This window comes from Piliocolobus tephrosceles, chromosome 9, assembly GCF_002776525.5.
Source record: "Piliocolobus tephrosceles isolate RC106 chromosome 9, ASM277652v3, whole genome shotgun sequence".
NCBI classification, from domain to species: domain Eukaryota; kingdom Metazoa; phylum Chordata; class Mammalia; order Primates; family Cercopithecidae; genus Piliocolobus; species Piliocolobus tephrosceles.
In genome coordinates this window covers 129,764,121-129,786,827 of record NC_045442.1, presented here as the reverse complement: position 1 = coordinate 129,786,827, position 22,707 = coordinate 129,764,121, and the positions used below count along the sequence as shown (strand labels likewise).

At 43.3% G+C, this 22,707-nt stretch overlaps 1 protein-coding gene across 1 annotated transcript in view; it reads right to left on the bottom strand.

The window, feature by feature from the left end:
• Positions 1-21,064, bottom strand: part of ADARB2 (adenosine deaminase RNA specific B2 (inactive)) — a 496,470-nt gene extending 475,406 nt beyond the window's left edge. The window contains exon 1 of the mRNA XM_023192468.1: positions 20,821-21,064. Coding sequence (XP_023048236.1) covers positions 20,821-20,920 — 100 coding nt within the window. The 5' untranslated portion in view covers positions 20,921-21,064. The remainder of the gene's footprint in view (positions 1-20,820) is intronic.
• Between the last annotated feature and the right edge of the window lie 1,643 nt (positions 21,065-22,707).

Here is a 22,707-nt window from a genome sequence, read left to right as displayed (position 1 = left end):
TTCCTTCCTTCCTTCTTTCCTTCCTTCCTTCCTTCCTTCCCTCCTTCCTTCCCTCCTTCCTTCCTTCCTTCCTTCCTTTCCTCCCTCCCTTCCTTCCTTCCTTCCTTCTTTCTTCTTTTTCTGACACAGTCTCATTCTGTCACCAAGGCTGGAGTGCAATGGCACCATCTCAGCTCACTGCAACCTCCTCCTCCCGGGTTCAGGCGATTCTCCTGCCCCAACCTCCTGAGTAGCTGGGATTACAGGCACACACCACCATGCGGGACTAATTTTTGTATTTTTAGTAGAGACGGGGTTTCTCCATGTAGGCTAGGCTGGTCTTGAACGCCTCACCTCAAGTGATCCACCTGCCTGGGCCTCCCAAAGTGCTGGGATTACAGGTGTGAGCCTCCACGCCTGGACACCAGTCTCTTTCAATATGTATGCAGGCCAAGGGTGGCTTGCAAGCTGATTTTGGGTGGCATATGAAAAACTTTTAAACATGTATTAAATGCCATCTTATATTTTAATGGGAATTAGAACAATATAATGCAGGCACATTAAACCCACAAGCCTACGAATAATATAGTTAGAAAAATGCTAACGAAGGAAAAAAGCAAGGGAGGGAGGGAGGGAGGGAGGGAACCAACAGGCACAAACACAGCAGCAGCAGAAAGTCCCTGTTTTCACCATGCTGAGAAAACCTACCATGCATTACAAGAAGGTGGTGGCCGGGGCATACTAAAAATATGGAATTAAAATAGTTACAATTGGGGAAACTTATATTTGGTCTCACTTTTGTGATTCTGGAGCTTAGCTCTTCCCACTCTCCATGTTCCTTGCCTGTGACTTGGAGGAATCATCCAGAACGTGGTCCCACCCACACATGTGGACGGCCGAGCTCCTGCTGGTAGGGAGGCTGCTTCCTCCCAGTGTTCTTGGGCACCTGTGACCCCACTGCCCTGGGAACACGGTGGGGAATGAACATGCTAGCCCCCAGGGCTGACCCGAAATGTCATCCTTGCCCTTCTGTGTGTGTGCATGCCTCCGTGTGAGTCCACAATCGAGTATCTCTGCAAATGCTGGGCTGCCCTGTACCTCCTGCCCCGCCTCTATGTCAGCATTGCCCCTGTGGGAGGAATGAGACGGGGAGGGGCGTTCAGAGATTGTGGCCAGCAACACGGCTCTGTGCATCCCTAAGGCAGGGGCCAGGGTCTTCACAGCTGCTTTACCTAGTGGAGCAGCACAACCCAGTTGACAGGCAGAGGCCAGGCACCCTGGTAGTGTTTCCAACTCTGCCCTCCCAGGAGGGGGATCAGGCCCTGGCTTCCAGCTCCCAGACTGAGGTTCTTATGGCCGGGACTATCCCTGAGCCTGTTGGCAAGATGAGAGACTTTGCCTTTCCATCTCAATTGATTCTGAATTAAGGAACTTGGGAAATTCACCTTGATTGTGGTGGTCAGATTTTCCTATTTTTCTTAATTGTATAATCTGCCTAAAAGTTTATCTTTATCTTCTTTTCGTTGTTGTTTTTTGAGACGGCTGGAGTGCAGTGGTGTGATCTCAGCTCTCTGCAACCTCTGCCTCCCAAGTTCAAGCAATTCTCCCACCTCAGCCTCCCAAGTAGTAGCTGGGATTACAGGTGTGTGTTACAATACTTGGCTAATATTTGTATTTTTAGTAGAAACAGGGTTTCACCATGTTGGCCAGGCTGGTCTCGAACTCCTGACCTCAGGTGATCGACTCACCTCAGACTCCCAAAGTGCTGGGATTACAGGTGTGAGCCACCACACCCTGCCACCTTTACCTTCTATAACATGTGAGGGCACGATAGTCTCACACACTCTTTTATTCTCTTGCTCTCCAAATTGGATCCCATCATTTCCTATCATTTTACAACACTGATTCTTCTCTCATGAAATGCAACATTTCAAATCTTTGGATTTCAGAAAAAACAATGCCTTCTAAGTTGAATATATAATATCTCCAGAATAAACTAATTTGTTCCTTAGCTCCATTGAATCAGAAGCATTTTATATGGTGGCCTTTTGGTAAAACATTGCTAAAAGAAACAAAACCAAAAATTGACAAGTGGGACCTAATTAAACTAAAGAGCTTCTGCACAGCAAAAGAAACTATCAACAGAGCAACAGACAACCTATGGATTGGGAGAAAATATTTGCAAACTATGTATCCAACAAAGGTCCAGAATCTGTAAGGAACCTAAACAAATCAACAAGCAAAAAACGAACAACCCCATTAGAAAATGGGCAAAGGACATGATCAAACACTTTCTCTAAAGAAGACAAACATGCGATCAACAAGCGTATGAAAAACGTTGAAAATGATTAATCATTAGAGAAATGCAAATCAAAATCGCCATGCAATACCATCTCATACCAGTCCGAATGGCTGTGATAAAAAGGCAGAAGATAACAGATGCTGGCAAAGCTATGGAAAAAAGAGAATGCTTATACATTGTTGGTGGGAATATAAATTCGCTCAGCCAACTTTTCCAAATAATTTAAAACACAACTACCTTTCAACAATCCCATTCCTGGATGTATACCCACTCCCCCAACTAAATCGTTCTGCTTAAAAGACACATGCACTTGAATGTTCATCGCAGCACTATTCACAATAGCAAAGGCATGGAATCCATCTAGTGCCTATAGATGGTGGATTGGACAAAGAAAATGAAGTCCACATACACTGTGGAATATAATGCAGCCATGAAAAAGAATAAAATCATGTTCTTTGCAGTGACACAGATGCAGCTAGAGGCCGTTACCCTGGGAAAATTAACACAGGAACAGAAAATCAAATACCAAATGTTCTCACTTCTAAGTGGGAGGTAAACACTGAGTATTCATGGACACAGAGATGGGAACAGCACACACTGGGAACACCACAAGGGGCTGGAGAAGAACAAGTGTTGAAAAACTGCCAGGCACTATGCTCACTCCCTGGCTGACAAGATCCCACACCAAACCTCAGCGACACCCGGTTCATTCAGGGAACAAACTCACACATGTTGACTGAATCTGAAATAAAAGTTGAATATCCCTTGAATCTAAAATAAAAGTAGGAAAAAATAGATTAACTTGTAGATGGCAAAAAAAATTGCCTAAAGAGAAATCTAGGGGAGGTCTTTATTTGGATATTTAGCAGAGTAATTAGTATTGTCTCGTGGATGATGTGGTATAGGACTGTATGGGCTACTGCCTCACGTGTCAAATGGGACATTATTTCTACTTTGGCCCACACTGCAGGAGCACGCAGGGGCCTCTGGGCGACCTGGACACGTGGAAGCCCTGTGGCAAAACATTTGGAGGAGTGGGAAGCTCGCCCAAGGCAAATTTTGGGGCAGCAACGAATATCATATGGAAAAAGAAGAGGAGCTGGTGTAAAAGACGTTTATAAATGTGTGTGTGCCTGATGTCCTGGCGGCACTGGCTCACTGCAGTGCTTCTGTCTGGAAGGTTTTCCGAAAGCAACGGCGCGTGCCACCTCTCCCTGCACAAAGCCACCTTGAACGTGCATCTTCCCATTGCTCGGATGAAGGTGATTTCAAAAAAGGGAATTCAACTGTGGAACTTTACGAGGAAGAATACAGTCAACATAACTGAAAGCAATGCCAGCACTCGCTTGAAGGAAACGCAAGAAGAGATTAATTTGACAAACCTACATCTCCAGCTCAAGATTGGCCTTCCTCTGCTTGAGGGAATGTCAGCAGAGAGAAGGGCCCTGGCCCCAGCAGAGAAGTTAATGCATCATCATCAAAATTATGTAAATAATTCAAGTCACTTTTAAAAAATAAAGCAATAAGGAGAATAATACAAACCAAAATATTGCAAGAGGTGCCATTTTGCCGTATGTTTTCAGATAAGACCAAACGAATGTTGATGTTGACGTAAAGTAATTCTCAAAGGACAAGTGTCAAACACAGACATTAAAAGCACCAGCTTGCTATCGGCGTGTTTTCTATATTTCCCCATGTAGTTTTCATCTAGAGGGATTCTATCTATACTAAATTAGGTGGGCTTGTTGTGTGCACACACATCATATGGCGAGCAAAGACACACACACACACCCTGGACAAATTTAGTTTTAGGTACACAGATTGCAAATGATTTCTGCTGGAAGTCAGTTGGAGCTTTGCATAGGAAGGTATTTTACACATAAAGAATTTTATGCATTATTGCAACAGCAGCGAAGCTTACAAAAGCCCATTTAAGCCGGGTGTGCAGACAGTCTTGTGTGGCCTCAGTGTAACATACAATATTGTCTCACTGATGCGTCTGTTCTGGACTGAGCTCTGGATCTCAGGGACACAGCGTTTGTGCTTTCATCTACCCTCAGCCTTGGCCTCATCCCAGCCCTTGGTCAGGGCTCCTGGGGTCCACAGAACTGACTGGAGAGGGATCTAGAGAAATTGTCTCCATCTACACCCTTGCCAAAGTTCAGCGGCATGAGGGGACCTCTCATTCCTGGCGATCAGGGATTGATACCGGCCCATGGCAAATCAAATGCCACCAAGAATCGGGGATTTGTTTACTGTGTTTAAATGTTTAAAATGTTTAAATCTCAGAAACCCTACCTGTGAGTGTTTATGTAAAATGACTTTATAAGTAAGATTGGGAACAGATGGGAAGAGCTATTTCAGTCAGTTGTTGTGTCAGAAATTGTGTAGACTCTATTTCACTGTAAACCTTTGTGACACTGTGGGAGTGCTACAAGGTTACAACATGTTTCCTTAGGAGGTTCGCACTTACTTAACCTTTAAATTCACACTTGGGGCATCAGTCACTTAGAGTGAGTTCAAATGTCCTGGTTATTATTGTGCATCCAAATTTATTTCTGTAATCCACTTTTCATTCATTGACTCACCGAGTTTAAAACAGAACATGCACATTTACCTGTGGCTTCAATTCCACCTTGTTTTACCAGCACTGACTCTGAACCAGTTAATCTCAGAAGTGACTTCTTGTTTATGCAGGCAAGTGGATGAAAGGATCCTCTACACAAACACACAGGGACGCACAAGGGAATGCAGTAGGTCCTCATTGTAAATCTACATGCACAGTAACCCAAAGCATGGATATCAACCTGAGAAGTACACTTTGTAATTTTCACATTTAGTTCCAGGGTTTTACTGAGTGAATCATATGCTGTATTTTGTTGCATTTCTTGATAGCACATCAGCTTCGCCTTTTTTCTCTTTTTCTTTTGGGAAATAGAATTTAAAATTTCCTCACCTCTCATCTTAATTCATTGCACTCCTTAAAGGTTTTTACCTTGTGCTGTAATTAATAATTATTTTGGAATTCAATGTACTTATATAGATATCTGAAAAATGAAGATGCTTGCCTATCTGAATTTAGTTCAACGACCTCTACAGTTTCCTTTAACCCTCAGATCAAAACGGTGTATGATTGATACTACTTAAGCAAGAGCACAGTGGAGTGTGCCTATACATGCGTGTATATTTACCTGTATTCATTTACATGTGTACACATGCAATACACACAACGTACACACAGGTGTGCACACACGCATTCACTAAGGTGCCCTATATTCATATACATGTGTGCACACATACATATACACACAAACAAGTGTGCACACATGCGTTCACTAAGGTGTCCTATATTCATATACATGTGTACACACACACGCACATACACACACAAACAGGTGTGCACACACATGCTCACTAAGGTATCCTATTTTCACATACAGTGTACACACACACGCACATACATGCACAAACAGATGTGCACACACACGTTCACTAAGGAGTCCTATATTCATATACATGTGTGCACACATACATATACACACAAACAAGTGTGCACACACGCATTCACTAAGGTGTCCTATATTCATATACATGTGTACACACACATGCACATACACACACAAACAGGTGTGCACATCCACACTGGCTAAGGTGTCTTATATTCATATACATGTGTACACATGCACATACATGCACATGCACACACAGGTGTGCACACACACATTCACTAAGGTGTCCTATATTCATATACATGTGTACACACACACATACACACAGAAACAGGTGTGCACACCCACACTCACTAAGGTGTCCTATATTCATACACATGTGTACACATGCACATACATGCACACGCACACACAGGTGTGCACACACACATTCACTAAGGTGTCCTATATTCATATACATGTGTACACGTGCACATACACACACATGCACACACAGGTGTGGACACACGCTAAGGTGTCCTATATTCTTATACATGTGTACACACACACATACACACAGGTGTGGACAACACATGCTCACTAAGGTGTGAGCTGGACTGCACGCTATTCAGTATTTCCCTGGAAACGGGAGTGCCTGCCCCTTCTCAGAAGGCCCTTGTGTGTCATGGTCCCGTGATGTAGCTTTTACGGCCACTGCTAACACACTGTTTCTGAGACTTCTGTTTTAAGAGCAACACGGAAGAGCTTCCAGCGGAGTCTTTTCTAAGTGGCAATTCACTCTACATTGCCCAGAGAACATCTGCTCCTGACTTTTGTGCTCGTGTCTTCTGGGGACCTGAGCTCTCCCTGTGGCCTTCCTGAATCCACCTATTCAATCCCACTCCAGGGCCTTGGTCCCTTCTTAAGCAAAGAACAGCCGGTGGGGCTGGAGGGACCAGGCGCTGATCCAGGCTTGCTCTCACCATCTCGCTTTCTTTGGTAGCCACTTGCATTCTTTGGGCCTCACTTCCCTCATCCATGAGACAGAGACACATTTTAGTTGATGGTGTCTTAGGTCCTGTTAACCTCCCCATAAGAGAGTTACGAAGCAGACCCTACCCGACCTGGGAAAAGAGCCGTCAGCGAGAGGTGAGAACGGTCCGCTTGCCACCTGCACAGGGGACAGCAGCCCTTCTTAGGATCACCGCAGTTCTCTCCACCTTTCATGAGAAATGGGCACCTTCCAAAGGGCCAGGAAGGGAGAAATCAAAAGGCGGAATGAAATAAAACCACTCAGCTTTGAACCACCCCGTTAGAGGACACTGCGTGGCAAAGAAATCAAGGGGAATTTTCTGGACATTATTTAACCTAATCAGAGGTTAGTTCAATTCTACAAGTATTTCTCACCCTGGAGACATGACGGTTTCTCTAGCAGTGATGGTACAGGTTGAAGATGGGATTTATGAATTTTCTGGCCCTTATTGAGGTAGAGATAATGTTTCTGGGAAAAGGGCACTGTTACCCTATCCATAAGCTTTAGTTTTCAGAAAATGTTTCCAAAGGTGAATGTCTGTGGTTTTCTCTCTGTCACGGGCTGAATGGTATTCCCCCAAAGTTCATACATCTAAGTCCTGACCTGTGGTGCCTCACAGCGTGACCGTATTTGAAGATGGGGTCTTTAAAGAGGTGTGTGAGGTAAAATGAAGCTGAAAACATACAGCTGAAAGCGTGCAGCCAAGATTAAAAGCGTGTGCAGGTGCCTGGGCGTCTGCAGGACTGGGGCTTTTTCTGCTGCTGGCTTTTCAGCTGTACCCAGCTCTGTATCTGGCCCATGGAGAACCACGAGGTGCACAGTTCTTGCCGGGCTAATTATTCTAACTGTAAAGAGCTGTTATCTGTGCCCTGTTGGTGTCAAAGGACACTCTTACATGATCGGGTGAAAGCACCGTTCTCCCTGAGAGGTCAGGGCGTGTCTCCTGCCTGGTTTGTCTTTGTTTCCAAGTGCCAGATGCATCAAGCCCCCAAAAGCATCTCCATCAGAGCCAGTCCCCCAAACCCCAGCAGCCTGGGAGGCTCCTCGTGTGCGCAGCAGCAGCGGGGCCTGCCTGTCACCCTGGGTCCCCGACAGAAAGTGATGATGCTCCTCATCTCCATGTCCAGGGTCCCACTGTGCTCTCCGCCTCAGTGAGCCACAGCCTGGCGGGGTCCTGGAAGAGCTTCAAGTCCCATAGAGCAATAAACGAAGAACCAAAGGAAAGAAGAAATTGGTCCAGAAGTTCCATATTCAAAATGGGGAACCCTAGCCATGTCTACCCTTTGTGGGAGAGAGGATGTAACCTAGGAAGGGGCCTCAGAGCTTTAATAAGCAGGGGTGTGGTCAGGGAGAACGTGGACAGTCACAGCGCCTGATGAGGGGCCACGAGTACTTGCTGCAACCTCTCCACGCCAATGCTGTAAAATGAAGACAATAAATGTCACCGCCTTGTAGTGCTGTTGGGAGGATTAAATGAGGCAATGCACACGAAGCTGTTAGGACAGGATAAGGGCTCAGTAAATATTAGTTATAATCTTTAGCTCCTATTGCCTAAGGGCCAAATGGACAATCAGTTAAACAGAGGCACTGCAGATTCACACCTGACTGGTGCGTGGACCCTGCAGAGAAAGAGAGTCTCAACCAGGCGAACCTGACAGGACAGGTTCTCCCTGCATCCTGCTCACCTCAGGGCCCGGGTTAACTGCTGTAAAATAGATACATCCAATCTCACGAATTTTTAGTTCATATACTTTTGCCTGGGATGTGAATAAAGGGCCAGGTCCCTGACTCCTGAACCAGAGCAGCCTCGGCGATGTCACACGGCCATGGCACACACGCGGTTCTATTGATTTCTTCTCCACCAAGGGTGGGGAGCCTGTTTCTGACATGAGCCCAGAATAGACTGTCATTACATCTTGGAAAAATACATCAGGATAAATCGCATGTCACCGCTTCAGAGTCACAGGAAAAACACTCGCAAGTGAGTCCTGCAGGCCAGAGGAAGAGACGCCCAGGACCCCGCAGCGGCGGAACACCTGCCCCCCTAGAAGAGACGCCCAGGACCCCGCAGTGGGGGAACACCTGCCCCCCAGAAGAGACGCCCAGGACCCCGCAGCCGGTGAACGACTGCTTCCCCCACCCACCCCTCCCAGGGCAACACCCGAGAGAACAGGAGCAAAGACGTTCACTTCCAGGACAGAAGGCCATGCGGCAGGACTCGAATCTGAAGTTGGAATGTCCTCAGCCGCGGATGTGCTTTTTGATATGAGTGATAAGAACGCTGACACAAGACACTAACCTTTGGAGAGGCGCGGGGGAAGCTGTCTTGGGAAACACCAAGGAATCAGCTCGGCCCCAAGCGAAGGAAGGAGAGAAGCCCCGGGGAGAGAGGCATGATGGCCATTTCCTCAACCACACTGGGCTATGGATAAAATGTTTTCATAGTGGAGAGTACAGGTGCTAACCCCAGAATTCTACTGTGTTTAATTTATCATTGATTATGCATAAATATGCACAAACAGTATACAGCATTCAATCTATTGACTAATTTCCAGTTTAGCAACTCACATTTTTAGTTTTCCTGATGTTCAAGTTGTGAGGCATTACTAAGTACTATTACGGATAAGGATCTCTGCCCAACTACTGCAGCCGATATTCCTGCGGCCAAAAATGAGCAGAGCCTAGGCAAGCAGCACATATTACAGAATTTTATTTATTTTCTAGGGTGCGTTTGGGTGTAGCTCCCACGTAGGTCTCCTGCTTGGTTAGTGTGTATGAGAGAAGAGGTAACAGATGGTAGACAGATAGTTTAGAGTCTAGATGACAGATGACAGATCAGTAAGGTGGATGGTAGATAGATGGATGGTAGGTAATAGATATGATTCCAAAGTTATCTAATAAGATAAGGAAGACCAAGAGACATGCTGTCTACATAGAAACGAGGGACCATTCACATTGGGTGACCGTGGCCTGTTCCGTTCCCTATCCGATATCCGCAGTATTGCATGGAGACGGCGCTGCCAGCACCTTTTGTGAGTCTATGGATGACTGTAAATCGTGTGAGACAGATGAGTGTATATCCTGCTTCACAAGACCGACCTCCAGGCAAAGAGATGCCGTCCTTGGTCACAAACGACGCCATGCTCTACTGAGAGTCAGAGTCCTCGGTTTCCCCGGCTGCCAGACTTGCTCATGAGATAGGCAGGCAGTACTTGCCCTCAGCTGTATGAAGCCAGAGGGCCCTGGGCACTGGGCAGTGCCTGGCTCTCCATAGCTGGGGAGCTGGGGACTTGCTTGCAGGTGAGGGAGACTGGAGAGCAGCTGTACATTCAGGAGAGAGGCCTGTGTGCTTACCAGGGAGACCCTCAGGGGTCCATGCTGGAAGCACAGGAGAGGGGCCAGGGAGAGGGCCTGGGGGACAGCGAGGGCGCCCATCTGCAATAGAGACCACGGAGAAGGCAAATCACATTCAGACTTGCTCTCTGGAGTTTTTAGAACATGGTCTAGAGTTTCTGTTCCTGCTTCATCTCTACCATGTAGCACAGTGACTGACAACGAAAGGTGTTCAGTAAATGTTTGCTGAATGGACAGACTCCAATTTACGTAACTGTGACTTGAAAATAAACCCGACAGGGCCCTCCGTAAATGTACAATGTAAATCTGCTAATGAATTCTACAACAAGCATGCATTCATGGGGTACAGCGAGACAGTCACTATGCTGATATCTGGGAGCCCAGAGATGTGGATTGTGGCTCCCATTCTTGAGAAATCCCAACAAAGAGGGAAGCACCACGGGCACCCACACCTGCGGGGAACCTCACAGAGCAAGAGCCGAGGAAGATGTCTTCTCTGCTAGTTTCATCACCTCAAAGGGTGGCTTGTGGATGCCACCCCCAAACCCTGCTCCACACTGAGTGCTGTCCTGTGTAAACGACCACAGCTCAGCCCACCTCTCCACAGCCTCCCCCTAAAATGTTCCCTTCTCCCAGAGTGTTCCGGCTATTTCTTTAAGAAATTCTTATTACAAAAACGCAATCAGTTTTCTCAGTGGGTTTTAATTGAGTAGCTACTATGTTTTGATATTGTAGAAAGAATAGAAATGTTCAAACTTAAAGGGGTCTATATTTTAACGGTTTAGTTTTATAAAGAACTTTCACTTGCTATAATAAAGGAAGTACAATAGAAATCTATTTTTTGTAAGCCCATGTGATAATTTATATATATATGTGTGTGTATATATAGGGTGTGTGTATATATGTGTGTGTGTGTGTGCGTGTGTGTATATGTGTGTGTGTGTATATATATATATATATATATATGTATATAGTGATGAGATCACGGAAGCTTATTTTTGTTCCCTGTTCAGATTTCCTGTGTGTGCCTCTGTATCTCCATAAACAATAGAAGCTCAGGAGGAAGGGCCACATCCACTCCTGTTGCTGGTGTCATTGTGGTGCCTCACTCTTTGCCTCTCTCATAGTAGGCACATGAATGAATAAATAAATAAATAAATAAATAAATACGACTTGTGTTCAATACAGTTTTTGTCTAAATACACATATAATGTTTAAGGCAAAATTGCAAACAGAGCAGAATTAGATAGCATGCACCGTACTTTAAAATCAAGTGTCCTCGGGAAGGGGAACATCACACACCGGGGCCTGTTGTGGGGAGGGGGCAGGGGGGAGGGATGGCATTGAGAGTTATACCTGATGTAAATGACACGTTGATGGGTGCTGACGAGTTGAAGGGTGCAGCACACCAACATGGCACATGCATACATATGTAACAAATGTGCATGTTGTGCACATGTATCCTAGAACCTAAAGTATAATAAAAATAAAAAATCAAAATCAAATCAAATCAAATGTCCTTTCTGTATTGGTAGCCACATAAAACCAAATGTAAGAAAGATGAAATTTAATCAGGCACAAGAAGAAACTTGGAAGTTATTCTTTCTCTTTCTCTCTCCATTAAAACCCCTTCCTTCATACCAGTGTGGTGGTTGTTTCTCTTTTGTTTTATGATGTAAGAAGATAGATTACTTTTTTATTAGTGGCAACAACAGAAAGATTTATTTCACTTGGTGTAAAATATGCACAAAGGGAGACTTTAAACAACGATGTTTTGGAATTTTTACAATTAAGCAATCAGTGTTTCTCTCCATACTCTAAAACACAGTCACAAACCAATAATCTGTTTCACCACCTCCTAAAGAATTTGTGCTCTCGGAGGTTTAGTAAAGATTTCTTTCTCTACATAATTTTTGTAATGTTTATATTAGACTGCTGCTGCTCTGAAGCTGGGGAGTCTTTTAATATTTCAACATTTTCTATTTGAATAAACACTTTTGTGCTTTACCTCTTGAGTCTGTCATCCCTCTACATCGCATGCATATATTAGACATCCGCACAAACACACAAGCGCACATGGTAATGGCATGCCTTCCATTCATTACCCACATACGAGAGCCCATGTCATGATTTAACTTCCCTGAAGCAAAAATTTGATTAAAAACTCAGGTGATTACATAACAAACTCAGGTGATTATATGAACTCTCACATTTGTTATACTTAAAAACAAGAACCTGATCTTCCTAAATGCTTCTTAAGTAAATATTTCCCTGCATGTCAGTCAGTGCTGAATATATACCCATCTTTAGTTCCTGAAAGTGAAACAGTATAGGGATGTTGGAATAACGCTTTGCTACACATCAACACTGTTATACTTCTAGAGGCAACAGCTTTTGCTCTCAGTTCAGTATCACTCAGGGCTGTCAAAGTTTCTGTATCCCTCATGCTACTGTCTTGGAGTTTTTTCAAAAGCTACTGCTTGTCCTAGCAGTTTTCCTAGAACTCCAACAGTCTCAAAGATTTTGAGAACTATCTCAAAATTATTTCTTCTTCAGAAAAAATTAGCATAGAATTCTTAGAATTTTCAAAATTTCTCCTTGAACCATATATTTTGGATTGAAAACTCTTTCTGTTAGAACCCTTCGAGAATCTAGATAGTCCTTTAAAAAGGTTATCTGTAGTAGTAACATTTAGAATTGAGCATGAATAAAATATCTTTGTGTCTGTAGTTAAATTAGGCTACCTATGTTTTTCTTTACCTAAGGAATAGTAAAAGGTTTTTTTTTTTAAAAAAAAACAAATTTTGTAGATCCCCACATTTATAAAAACAATGTCCTTTTTAATTGTACACATCAGATAGTGTCTGAGCTTGTATGTATTTTACGTTTCCGTCCTCAGTCCTGAACACAGTCTAACACAAAGAGGACAGGTACTTCCTTTAAGAACGCAGCTATTTTCACAGCTATAAGCCTGATGTGAGCACAGCATCTGCTCCAGACAGGGATGAGTGAACCCAGCCAGACTTGGGGTTTGGAGAAGGTCAAAATCTATTCTGCTGATGTTTCTGTCATGTTTATTAAATTGCATTTTTTTTTCCAAATGCAAATTTACACTTTTAGGAAATATTGCAATTATTTTAAAGAGAGGACATTTTTGTACTTCCGGTGGACTTAAACTAATAAAACCTGCTTTTTGTTTAATCATTATTGGTGCCCTAGGTATATGCTTTGAGCTCTCCTGCTACAGATCTCAAGTCCTGCTTCTTAGAAACAGTAAGGACCTCTACTCTTGTTTGGTTTTTGCCATAAGAAGAGATTTGACTTGAGTTATCATTTTAACGTAGGAGTAGGCTCCAGTTTCTGAGAACTGAGCTCCCCATCCTATTTTAATACCACCTTTGAGAAGACGTATTTGAGAAATCATGTAAGACATCACAAAATGATGAGGCAGAGCTTCCGTCTGTCGGCAGTGGGAAACAAGAATCAAAGACTTCATCTCAAATAAATGGAGCAGCACAGATTAATTAAATCGATAAATTCTCCAAAGCACATCCTGGTTAAGGGGTTTAAGGGAATTCTTTCCATGATGTGCAAACCACCTGAAGGTGTTGAGCTATCATTTGCGCGTAAGATTCACTCCATCTATTAGAGGCCCTAGAAAGGAAGATTTACAAATAGATTCTGAGCAATGTTCGTTTTATTTATTATCCAAATGGCAAAACAACAGCCACAGAGAGAAACCTGGATCTGTTTTGCAAATGAGCGATCTGTCGTTGGCACCGTTAAAAAGACGTGCAGTGATGAACGTGGCCAGATTTGAGTTAAAGATCCGTAGGAGTGAGATGGTCCTTAACACTAAAAATAATAACTGCCCTCTTTCACCTTTGCATCCCCACTGCTGGGTTTCTCTTTCTGATCCATAGGAGAATTTGCTCGTACACAGTGTGGCCCTGTTCCTCGTGAGGCTTCAGCTGGTGTGACTATTTGTATCAGAACCGAATTAGCCATTCAGTTACACAAACACGAGGGTCCTAGTTGCCCTCTGCCTTGGAAGCAGCTCAGCGAAACCACCCTCAATTCCACAATTTCAAGCGTACACAGCTCAAAAAAGCTTTCAAAAATTTCACCTCTTAGAGAGTTGAAATAAATTTCCTTAAAATCTGAGTCACCTGAGCATTTCTATCATATTTCTCTTTAAACTTAAGCACATGTGCTACTCTTCTTTGTTTATAGGAATGCATGATTTATTGGACATTATTTCTTAAGTATAAAATCCCCTCCTTAGTATAAAGATGGAATTTAGATGACCTGTCTTGCTATGTTTTGAGATTTAAAAAATGAACATTAACTACTGATCATTTTTATAATTTAAACAGCTTAATTCCAATATATATGTATTTTATAACCCAAAGAGGATTTACCATTTTGCTGCCAGAAACTAACTAACTGTATTCATTCACCATCAATAAAATAATACAATGTAATTATTTTGCTGCTCTTCCTACTCAAAACCTATGACTAGAATAAAAGGTGATTAAATATCCTCAGTGCATATGGAGGGCCTGGGAAAGTCAGATTAACTCTTTATTTCCAAATACAGATCATTCTTCAGAAAAGTCTGCTATCTTTGCAAGTGGCCAAATTTGGGGGCTGGAGGGATATTGTGGATCTCTTGAAAAGCAAACATGTCAGTTTCTAAGTTGCTAATATTTGGATGTGGTTTCCGGGAAAATGGATTCACTCATAAAATTTGCAGATGGAGATTCAGGGCCTAAGAGCCCTGTTTGCTAGGGCGTTGCTTAAACAACGCCAGGCAAGCAATCAGAGAAAATAGCCCCGTCCTCCATTCCTTTTAAATCAAATAAATGAGTAAATAAAAGCCCAACTTTAATTGCTGAACAGGGATGTCTTGATACTGAGACAGTAACATATGTGAGCAGAAGAGGAATCCTGGTTCCAAGTTCCTACATTTCTCAATGTTCCCTTCCCTTCCTGTTTTCCAAAGTCTCACCAGAGCCCATCAGCCGTCCCTGAGAACCAAACGTTTGATAAGCATTGTTTCTTCTCTTTTTGAATGTAATGTCTCTATTCGATATTGGTATACTCTTAATGGAGGTATAATATATCAAAAGCTAGGAATAAACAATTGTCTTTGAAAAATCAAGTATTAAGCAGCGTCTGTTTCTCTGAGCGGAGGAAAAACTTTTAATTGTAAAGATAGAGGTTAATTTAGTTTCATTCTATTCACAAATACTTAGCAACACGAATCAGGGTTCTTGGCCACACACCAGGCAGGGTGCAGCCCTGTGCTGCTTTTCTTGAGCTATCCGAACCACAGAGACGGCGTCAACATGCAGTAGTTTGAATATTCTGTGAAGGGCAGCCAGGCTTTTCATAGTTCACTTGGCATTCATTCACCTTTATTCGTATATTCGGTTTCAAAATGGCAATAGGCACTTTTAAAGTCTTGCTTACAGCGTGGAAAATAATCCTTTTAGAAATCTTGTGAGCTAGTAATTAAGAACCAAATTTAAAACTGCAATATCTATTTTGATACAATATTTTTAAATGATGAGAAGCAGAATATTACAATAATTTTGGTTTTAGGAGTTGTTCAAAATTGTTCATACTGCAAAAATACTGACATTCATTTTCTACTATTTTGGAAAAAGAAGTAGGGAAGTATAAAAATTGCTCAGATGTTTCAGCTGTTTTTACCGTGTGTATACATATACATACATACACAGTAATATACATATATATATAATATGGATGTGTGTATATACATCATACTATATATATGTATAGTTTTAAAATTGAACATTCAAAGCTTTTAGGGCATAAGTTATCTTTTCATTCCTCAAAAAAAAAAAAAAAAAAAAAGAGACAATTTCCTTTTCTGTGTTTCCTTACATAATACTCTTCTGGGCTGGTGCTTCTGCAGGAACCGACTCACCCCTGTTTAGCTGTGGATACATGAATCCCACATTTTTATTCTGCATTCAAACTCGTTCATCATATCTAATGCCCTTGAAGCAATCTCCAATTACTGTTATTACACGGGTCACTAGAAACCAGAGGCACTAATACAAATTTTTTAAAAAGAGAAAGAGGAAAAAAACAAGCACCACACAATTAGATGCTGGTTAACGGTTGAATCAATTTGATTTTATCACGAAATCCAGCCCTTCCTCCTGAGCTGTCTGTGAGCGAGATAAGCGGAGGATGTGGGGCTCCGGCGGGCGGTGCAGGGCTGTGTCCCTCTCCAGCCAGGGTGACACCGGCGGGGACGACGGTGGCATTACAGGGCCTGCGGAGCCCACGGCCGCTCTGCCCTCATCCTCAGCACAATCTTTCTATTTCATTAATTTTTCATGGATTTTCATTTCACAGCAAGCCGGCGTCTGCCATCCATCTGCTCGACTTATTTTGTTCCTTTTGCCAACTTTTTATTTGCATTTCACAACATTCAGCAACCTGCCCGTTCCCCACACCTTCCCATGACTCACGGCTTTACTTTTATAGAGCTACCTCGTGCTCAAAATGCATCTTCAAGTTTCTAAAACTCGTATAACCAACCACTCTAGAACAATACCTAAATTTCAAGTTAACTTATTTTGCTGTCAAATGCCTCAGAGAGGTGTCCTGTGTCAAAGCTCAAAAGCAACCCGACGGGCCCCGGATAACTGCGGATCCTGCATGGCCCGTGGCTCCCGAAGCCCCTTCCCCTTTCCGGTTAATGAAGATTGACACGCCGCTTCCAAAACCCCAGCCTTCAACGTACCTTGTGGAACCAGCTGATTTTGGATTGACTCTCAATCTATTTCCAAGTATGTTTGCCTTGAAAGAGCCTTTTTCAAAGAAAAATTCTGGAAACTTCAGTCATTTTATACATTGTATACAGTAATGGGTAGAAGATTAAAAATAGTTCATTTGCAAAATGACTTTCATGTCAATGCATAGCTTCTTTTAGAAAAAATACATTCACAAAAGAGAGAAAAACAGACAAAACAGAATATATGCACCGTTTTAATAACTAAAAACATTTAAGAAATTCCTCATACATATTACCCTGAAGTTATCCCAGGGTTCAGAGATGTATTGGCACATTTTCAAGTGATTTGTTTTTATATACTGTACTGTTTTACACTTGATCTTAGCCAAAAGGCCGAGAAGCGAGTACTGTACTGTTTTGATGAGTTCTGCCTCTGTTCTACCTGGTGGAACTGATACTAACAAAACAAAATCTTTAAGCCTTTTCCTTTATTATTTTTTGGATAAAATGCATCCTTTTATAACACTTACACATTGAGCTATTTCTAATACAGGCAGATATTACTCTCTATAACCACATAATATGGATTTGGTCGTACATAATTACCTTGTATAATTCTACCAAGAACTATAAAATAAAGTGCAATCTTCTGTTACTCTCTGTGAGATATGAACTCTGTGGGTATTTAGTGATGGCAGGTAACAGTCTTCATCAACTCCAAGTGCTATGATTTTCCCAACGCCTCTGAATGAGGTAGGCGCGGGACTTACTGACGTGTCTGGCATGTGTCATGGGATATGAACATTGCTTTGCCATTGATGTGAAAATGAGAAAGGTTTTCCCTGTCCTTCCTACAGTTTTTTTTTTTTTTTTTTTTCTTTCTTTTTTTTTTTTTTTTTTTATAGCAGCTTGTTTTTCTCTCATATGAGAGTCAAATTTTGGCACTTTTTCATTTACATAAAAAATTTAAACCATTTATGAATAATTTCTAAAAGAAAGTCCCTACTGAAAAATAACACAGAAAATGCAAAATTGTACAACACGAGGTCCCAGTAAAATAACAGAAGTAGGATTGATGTGTGGGGAGACACATTCTGAGAATCTTCTTTAAAGTTTTTCTGAGAGAGAAATACAGGTTCCTGCCAAATAATTCCTGAAAGTCATATTCTGTGACGAAGGTTTTATTTTTATTTTTATTTTTTTATTTTTAAAGATACACACAGCTTCCTTTGTGGCATGGTAACTAAAATATACCTTCCACAGGCAAGAATAATATTTCCAAGACTATGGATTGTACTTAATGAAAGTATTGTGTCCTGGCCACTCTTCAGCTGTAGCCTTGGCGTGCTTTATTTCAGAGCTCACAGATCATTTTGATAAGAAGCGTATCATGCCAAAGTCACTCTCAGAGTCACACATAGAAAAGGAGCCAGATGTCATCACCTTGGGAAACTAGAAGTTATCATGCGTCTTCAAAAATGATTCTTGTGCCTTAGACTAGGTGGAAATACGCATCTCACAGGCAAGAGGGTCAGCATGTATCTTAATTGTCTTTATTCCCCTAATAAGACAGCCCTTACTTTGTGCTTCTATCAACGTCTTCAGTTAGCACCCGATAGAGACACACTAGAATTCCTTAACAGTCTCTCATACACACGTAGATTTTAAATTGTGGCAAGTATAGAGTTTTAATAGCAGATAAGCTTAAAAGCTGAGGCTATTCTATTCATTTATGGTTGTTAAGATTCATGACAATTAGGACATAATTTAAACTCACCTTTTTAAAAATAAAATAAAAATATCAGCATCTGTAATAACTAGGTATTATAGATGAAGTAATCAATTCCCAGGAAAACGCAATAAGTATTTAATGTGTCTGTTAGCTGGCTATGTTACCTTTTAATTTGATCAGGTACATCTACAGGGTTAACGTTTCCCCCAAAATTGAACATTTAGCAGTTTGATTTCACCTTCCTATCAAGATAGCTGCCGGCAGGTGCCATGGGAAATTCTCCTGCACGCCAGAAATCTCTTCGTAATAGAAATCAGTGTATAAATCCTCAATGCCCTTTCTGGTTTCAATTTTTGGCTGTGAAAATTAAGGCACTTGATATATTCAAAATAATCAAGGTATGGAAATATTTGCTATAGGAGTTTTATTTTGAATCGCTAAAGTTAAGTTTGCAGCAAATGAAGTCTTTCCCCAGATTTCCTTTTTCCCCCTAAATCGAATACTTTCTAAGCTAGCACGACTGATGCTTCATGGTAAGGCAAGTGAATCTGGAGAAAGGCAACACTTTCCTCCAGTTTATATTTCTATAAACTGCATTATTGTGAACTATTACTCCACGTTCTTCAACTCTAAATATTTAAACAGACTAATCAAAAATATTGGGAAATGTGAACACTTGAAGTATAAAGATGATGCTTCCTTTTTCCTCTTTTAAAAGTCGTATTCATTATTCAGTCCGGTGACTTTCTCAATATCAATGCCACTTTGTGTTGGCATTATCTCTGAAGGACACTAACAGGTCTGTTTCAAAATGATAATTTCAAACCACAAAGTGAATCGCAAGCGCACACTTAGCAGCTGAGAGGTAAATGAGAACCACAACCTCACTCCCCTTCTGAAACCAAAGGCTCCAAAACCTTTTGAGGAAGTTGTAGGCGCCAATTCCTCCCAGCGTTCCTGACATTCGGTCATAATGAATGACTGCTTGCTATTGACATTTATACCTTCAGACTGTCTGGGTAATTTCTATTATTGCAAGAAACAATCAAGGACCTGGTGACGGTTAGAGGGCATACAGGAAATGGTCTGGTAGAAACTTCTCTTAGGCCAATGCACAGATGAAAATTCTCCAGGAAAGATGGACAACTCCAAACATACCTAAGGTTGCCTCCTGCTTTCAAACAACTGGCAAAGCTGATCAATTCTAGCTGTATTTTCCCAACCGTTCTTTGTACTTCTACATCACTTTAAAAAATGGGCACATTTCAAATCATGATTAGAACTGAACTTTCTCCTGCAGGCTCACTAGGAGCTGACAATAACACAGGCTCCTCTTTGGGAGAGAAGGGTCGGCATGAGAAGAATCTTTTAATCCTTCCTGGCATGCACGCAGGCGACAATGGCAGCGGGGGCATTGCTCTCATATTGGAGCGACTGCTAATTTTGCACCATCGCCAATGTGAAAGCCCTCGCTTGCTGTAGCATTGACTAACTTCAGCACGGCCCAGCCCCGGGAATATCAGTAACAAGGCACAGCGTGAGTTTGTCAGTGGCAACTGTCAGCCGGCTGCTTTTCCTGCTTTCCTGGTTTGCGGGTTTTTTTTTCTACGACTAACAAAATATGATGCTTCTTTCTGTTTTCCTGTATTCATTTCTGCTTATTTCTCCAAGGACGAGCCCTGTATTCTCTTAATGCCCCAGTGTTTACAAATCGACGGACACCACATTGAGTAAAAACTGCCAGCCAATTTGGGGAGGCGATCGCAGGGCTTCGCCCACCCCTTCCTCGGGGACAGTTTGGATGGGAGTAGCTGGCGCGAGGGCTCGTTCCCCCGTTTTGGGGTAATTCCTCTGGCACCTGGAGATGAGGTGGTCTCCGGAGGGCGGAAGGCAGTGCCCTCCCGGCCGGCTAGTGGGGACTGCGGGGCCCGGAGACGCGCGGGGTCCACCAGGAGCTCCTCGCCGCCCTCGCCCCACTTCGTCCCAGTCCCTCAAACATGTCACCGCGTGGCTGCTCACTGTCCCCTCTGGGCACCAGGAGGCCCCAGACATTTCCACGGGATCTGAACTCCCGAGCGCCCTGCACGGAGCGGCTAACCCGCCAGCACCCCAAAGTGAAGCTGCTCACAACAGACAAGGCTGGAGACCCCAGGAGAAGCCAGGGTGGAGAAGCCAGGGGTGGAGAGTGCAGGGGCCGGCGCGCCACGAGGTCCTTACCTTTCCGCTTGGACCTCCGCCGCCTCCTCCTCTTGGACTTGCATTTGAGTTGACTGCTCAGCCCTCCAGAGCCTCTGCCGCTCCCCAGGACTGAGGCCATGGCCGAGACCCAGGCGCGGAGCCCAGAGCCGCCTCCCTCCTGCACCTGCACCTGCCTCCTTCCCGGCCGCCGCCGCCGCCGCCGCTGCTGCGAAGCTTGAGGTTGCAAACCCGGGAGCGGCTCACTTTTCAGGACTGAGCAGAAGAGCGCGCTCCGACCGTCTCTGTCCCTCTCTCAAATTGTTTTCTGTGACTTGCTCCCACTGGGCTGGGAGCCTCGGCTGGGCGTCTGGCGCGAGCTGCTCCCTGGTCAGGGAGGGCGGGGAAGGGCGCGCGGCGTCCTGAGTGCTCCGAGCTTCCCGCGGGCTCTGCCTCCTGCTCTGGGCTCCCAGCGCAGGGAGGCTACTTTTGCGCCTCTGCTAGTTGTTTGGCACCAGCCACTTTGAAGCCAATCACGCAGGGAGCTTGTCTATTTGCTGCCGCAGCGTCTAATTAGATCCAATCACAACTGCTTTCTGGCTCTGACATCAGCAGCAGCACCAGCCGCACCGCCGCCTGGCAGCTTGCAAACTCAGCTCCCATTTGGACGGTGAAGCTCCCAGGACCGGCGGCTGGAGGGAGGCTGCTCCCGGGGAACAAGGACGCGGCGCGGGTGCGTCTGGGAAAGGCCGGGGGAGCCTCCGGGAGGGACCCTGCCCGGGAGGACGAGGCCTCCTGCTGCAGCCACGCGGACAGCTCGGCTCGCCCTGCTCAGAACGACACAGGAACGGGTTTCTCCAACCAACAGTTTTTAACTAGTTAATTCATTATCATGCGCCTTGTGTCAAGGGGGGGAAATACCTCTTTCAGAAATGCAGAGACCGCACTTCCTCAGAAACGGACTGAGGTTTGCAATGAGGGGTGTTTATTCCTCAGAGCCTGCATGCTTGTCTGTTTGCTTGTTTGTTTGCCTCTTTTCTCCCCCTCTTCATACTCCTTGGCCGTTTCCATTGCAAAAGATAAATGTTGCATAAAGACAGAGGTTTTGGGGTCTGAGTCTGATTTTTGCCGTCAGGAATTTCATGTGTTGCTTTATTTAGGGAACAATGACACAAAAGGAAGAGAAGGCTCTCATCGGAGAGTTTGGTTGTCAAATGTAATATTTGGATGAAAGAAAGGAAGATTTACGAAGAAGTGGATTGCACATTGAAATAGTTTTAAGCAATTTTTTTTTTTCAGGAATGTCCTATGTTTCAAATTATACTTATGGAACCCTAGAAGTCTTATGTAAAATATAAAGAGGAATAGAATCTGGTAATCATCATTACATCTTGTATTTAAATCACATAAGCTTTTGATTACAATAGTCATTTTTTTTAAAAAAATCCACTCTAAAATTCATTAGCACACATTAACATGTTGATATAAAAATGGCACACAAATATTTCTGCTATTCATTGCCTCACATACAACCTTTTCAAGCTGCTTATGGGCCTAGAAATTTCCAGATAATTTTTATTATAAGAAAAAATAACCACTCTGGGGAACACTGGAAATAATTAGGACGTTCCTGTGTTGTTATGTGCTGCGCTGATAGATCGTAGCTCAGTTTTAATTGATGAAACACAGTAAGACATTTGATTTCAAATCTTAACTCTACTGCTATGACCTTGGGCAAGTTAAACCGTGCCTCAGTTTCCTCATCTGTAAACTGGCGATAACAACGTCACCCACCTCATAAGTTCATTCATACTCTTGACTCAGTATCAACCAGTATAGACAGGAACTGGAGCATGTTAATTACTCCATGATTGTTTGTTAAATTTTTTCCAGCAAATAATTTGGAAGGAATGAGCGTATGTTACAGAC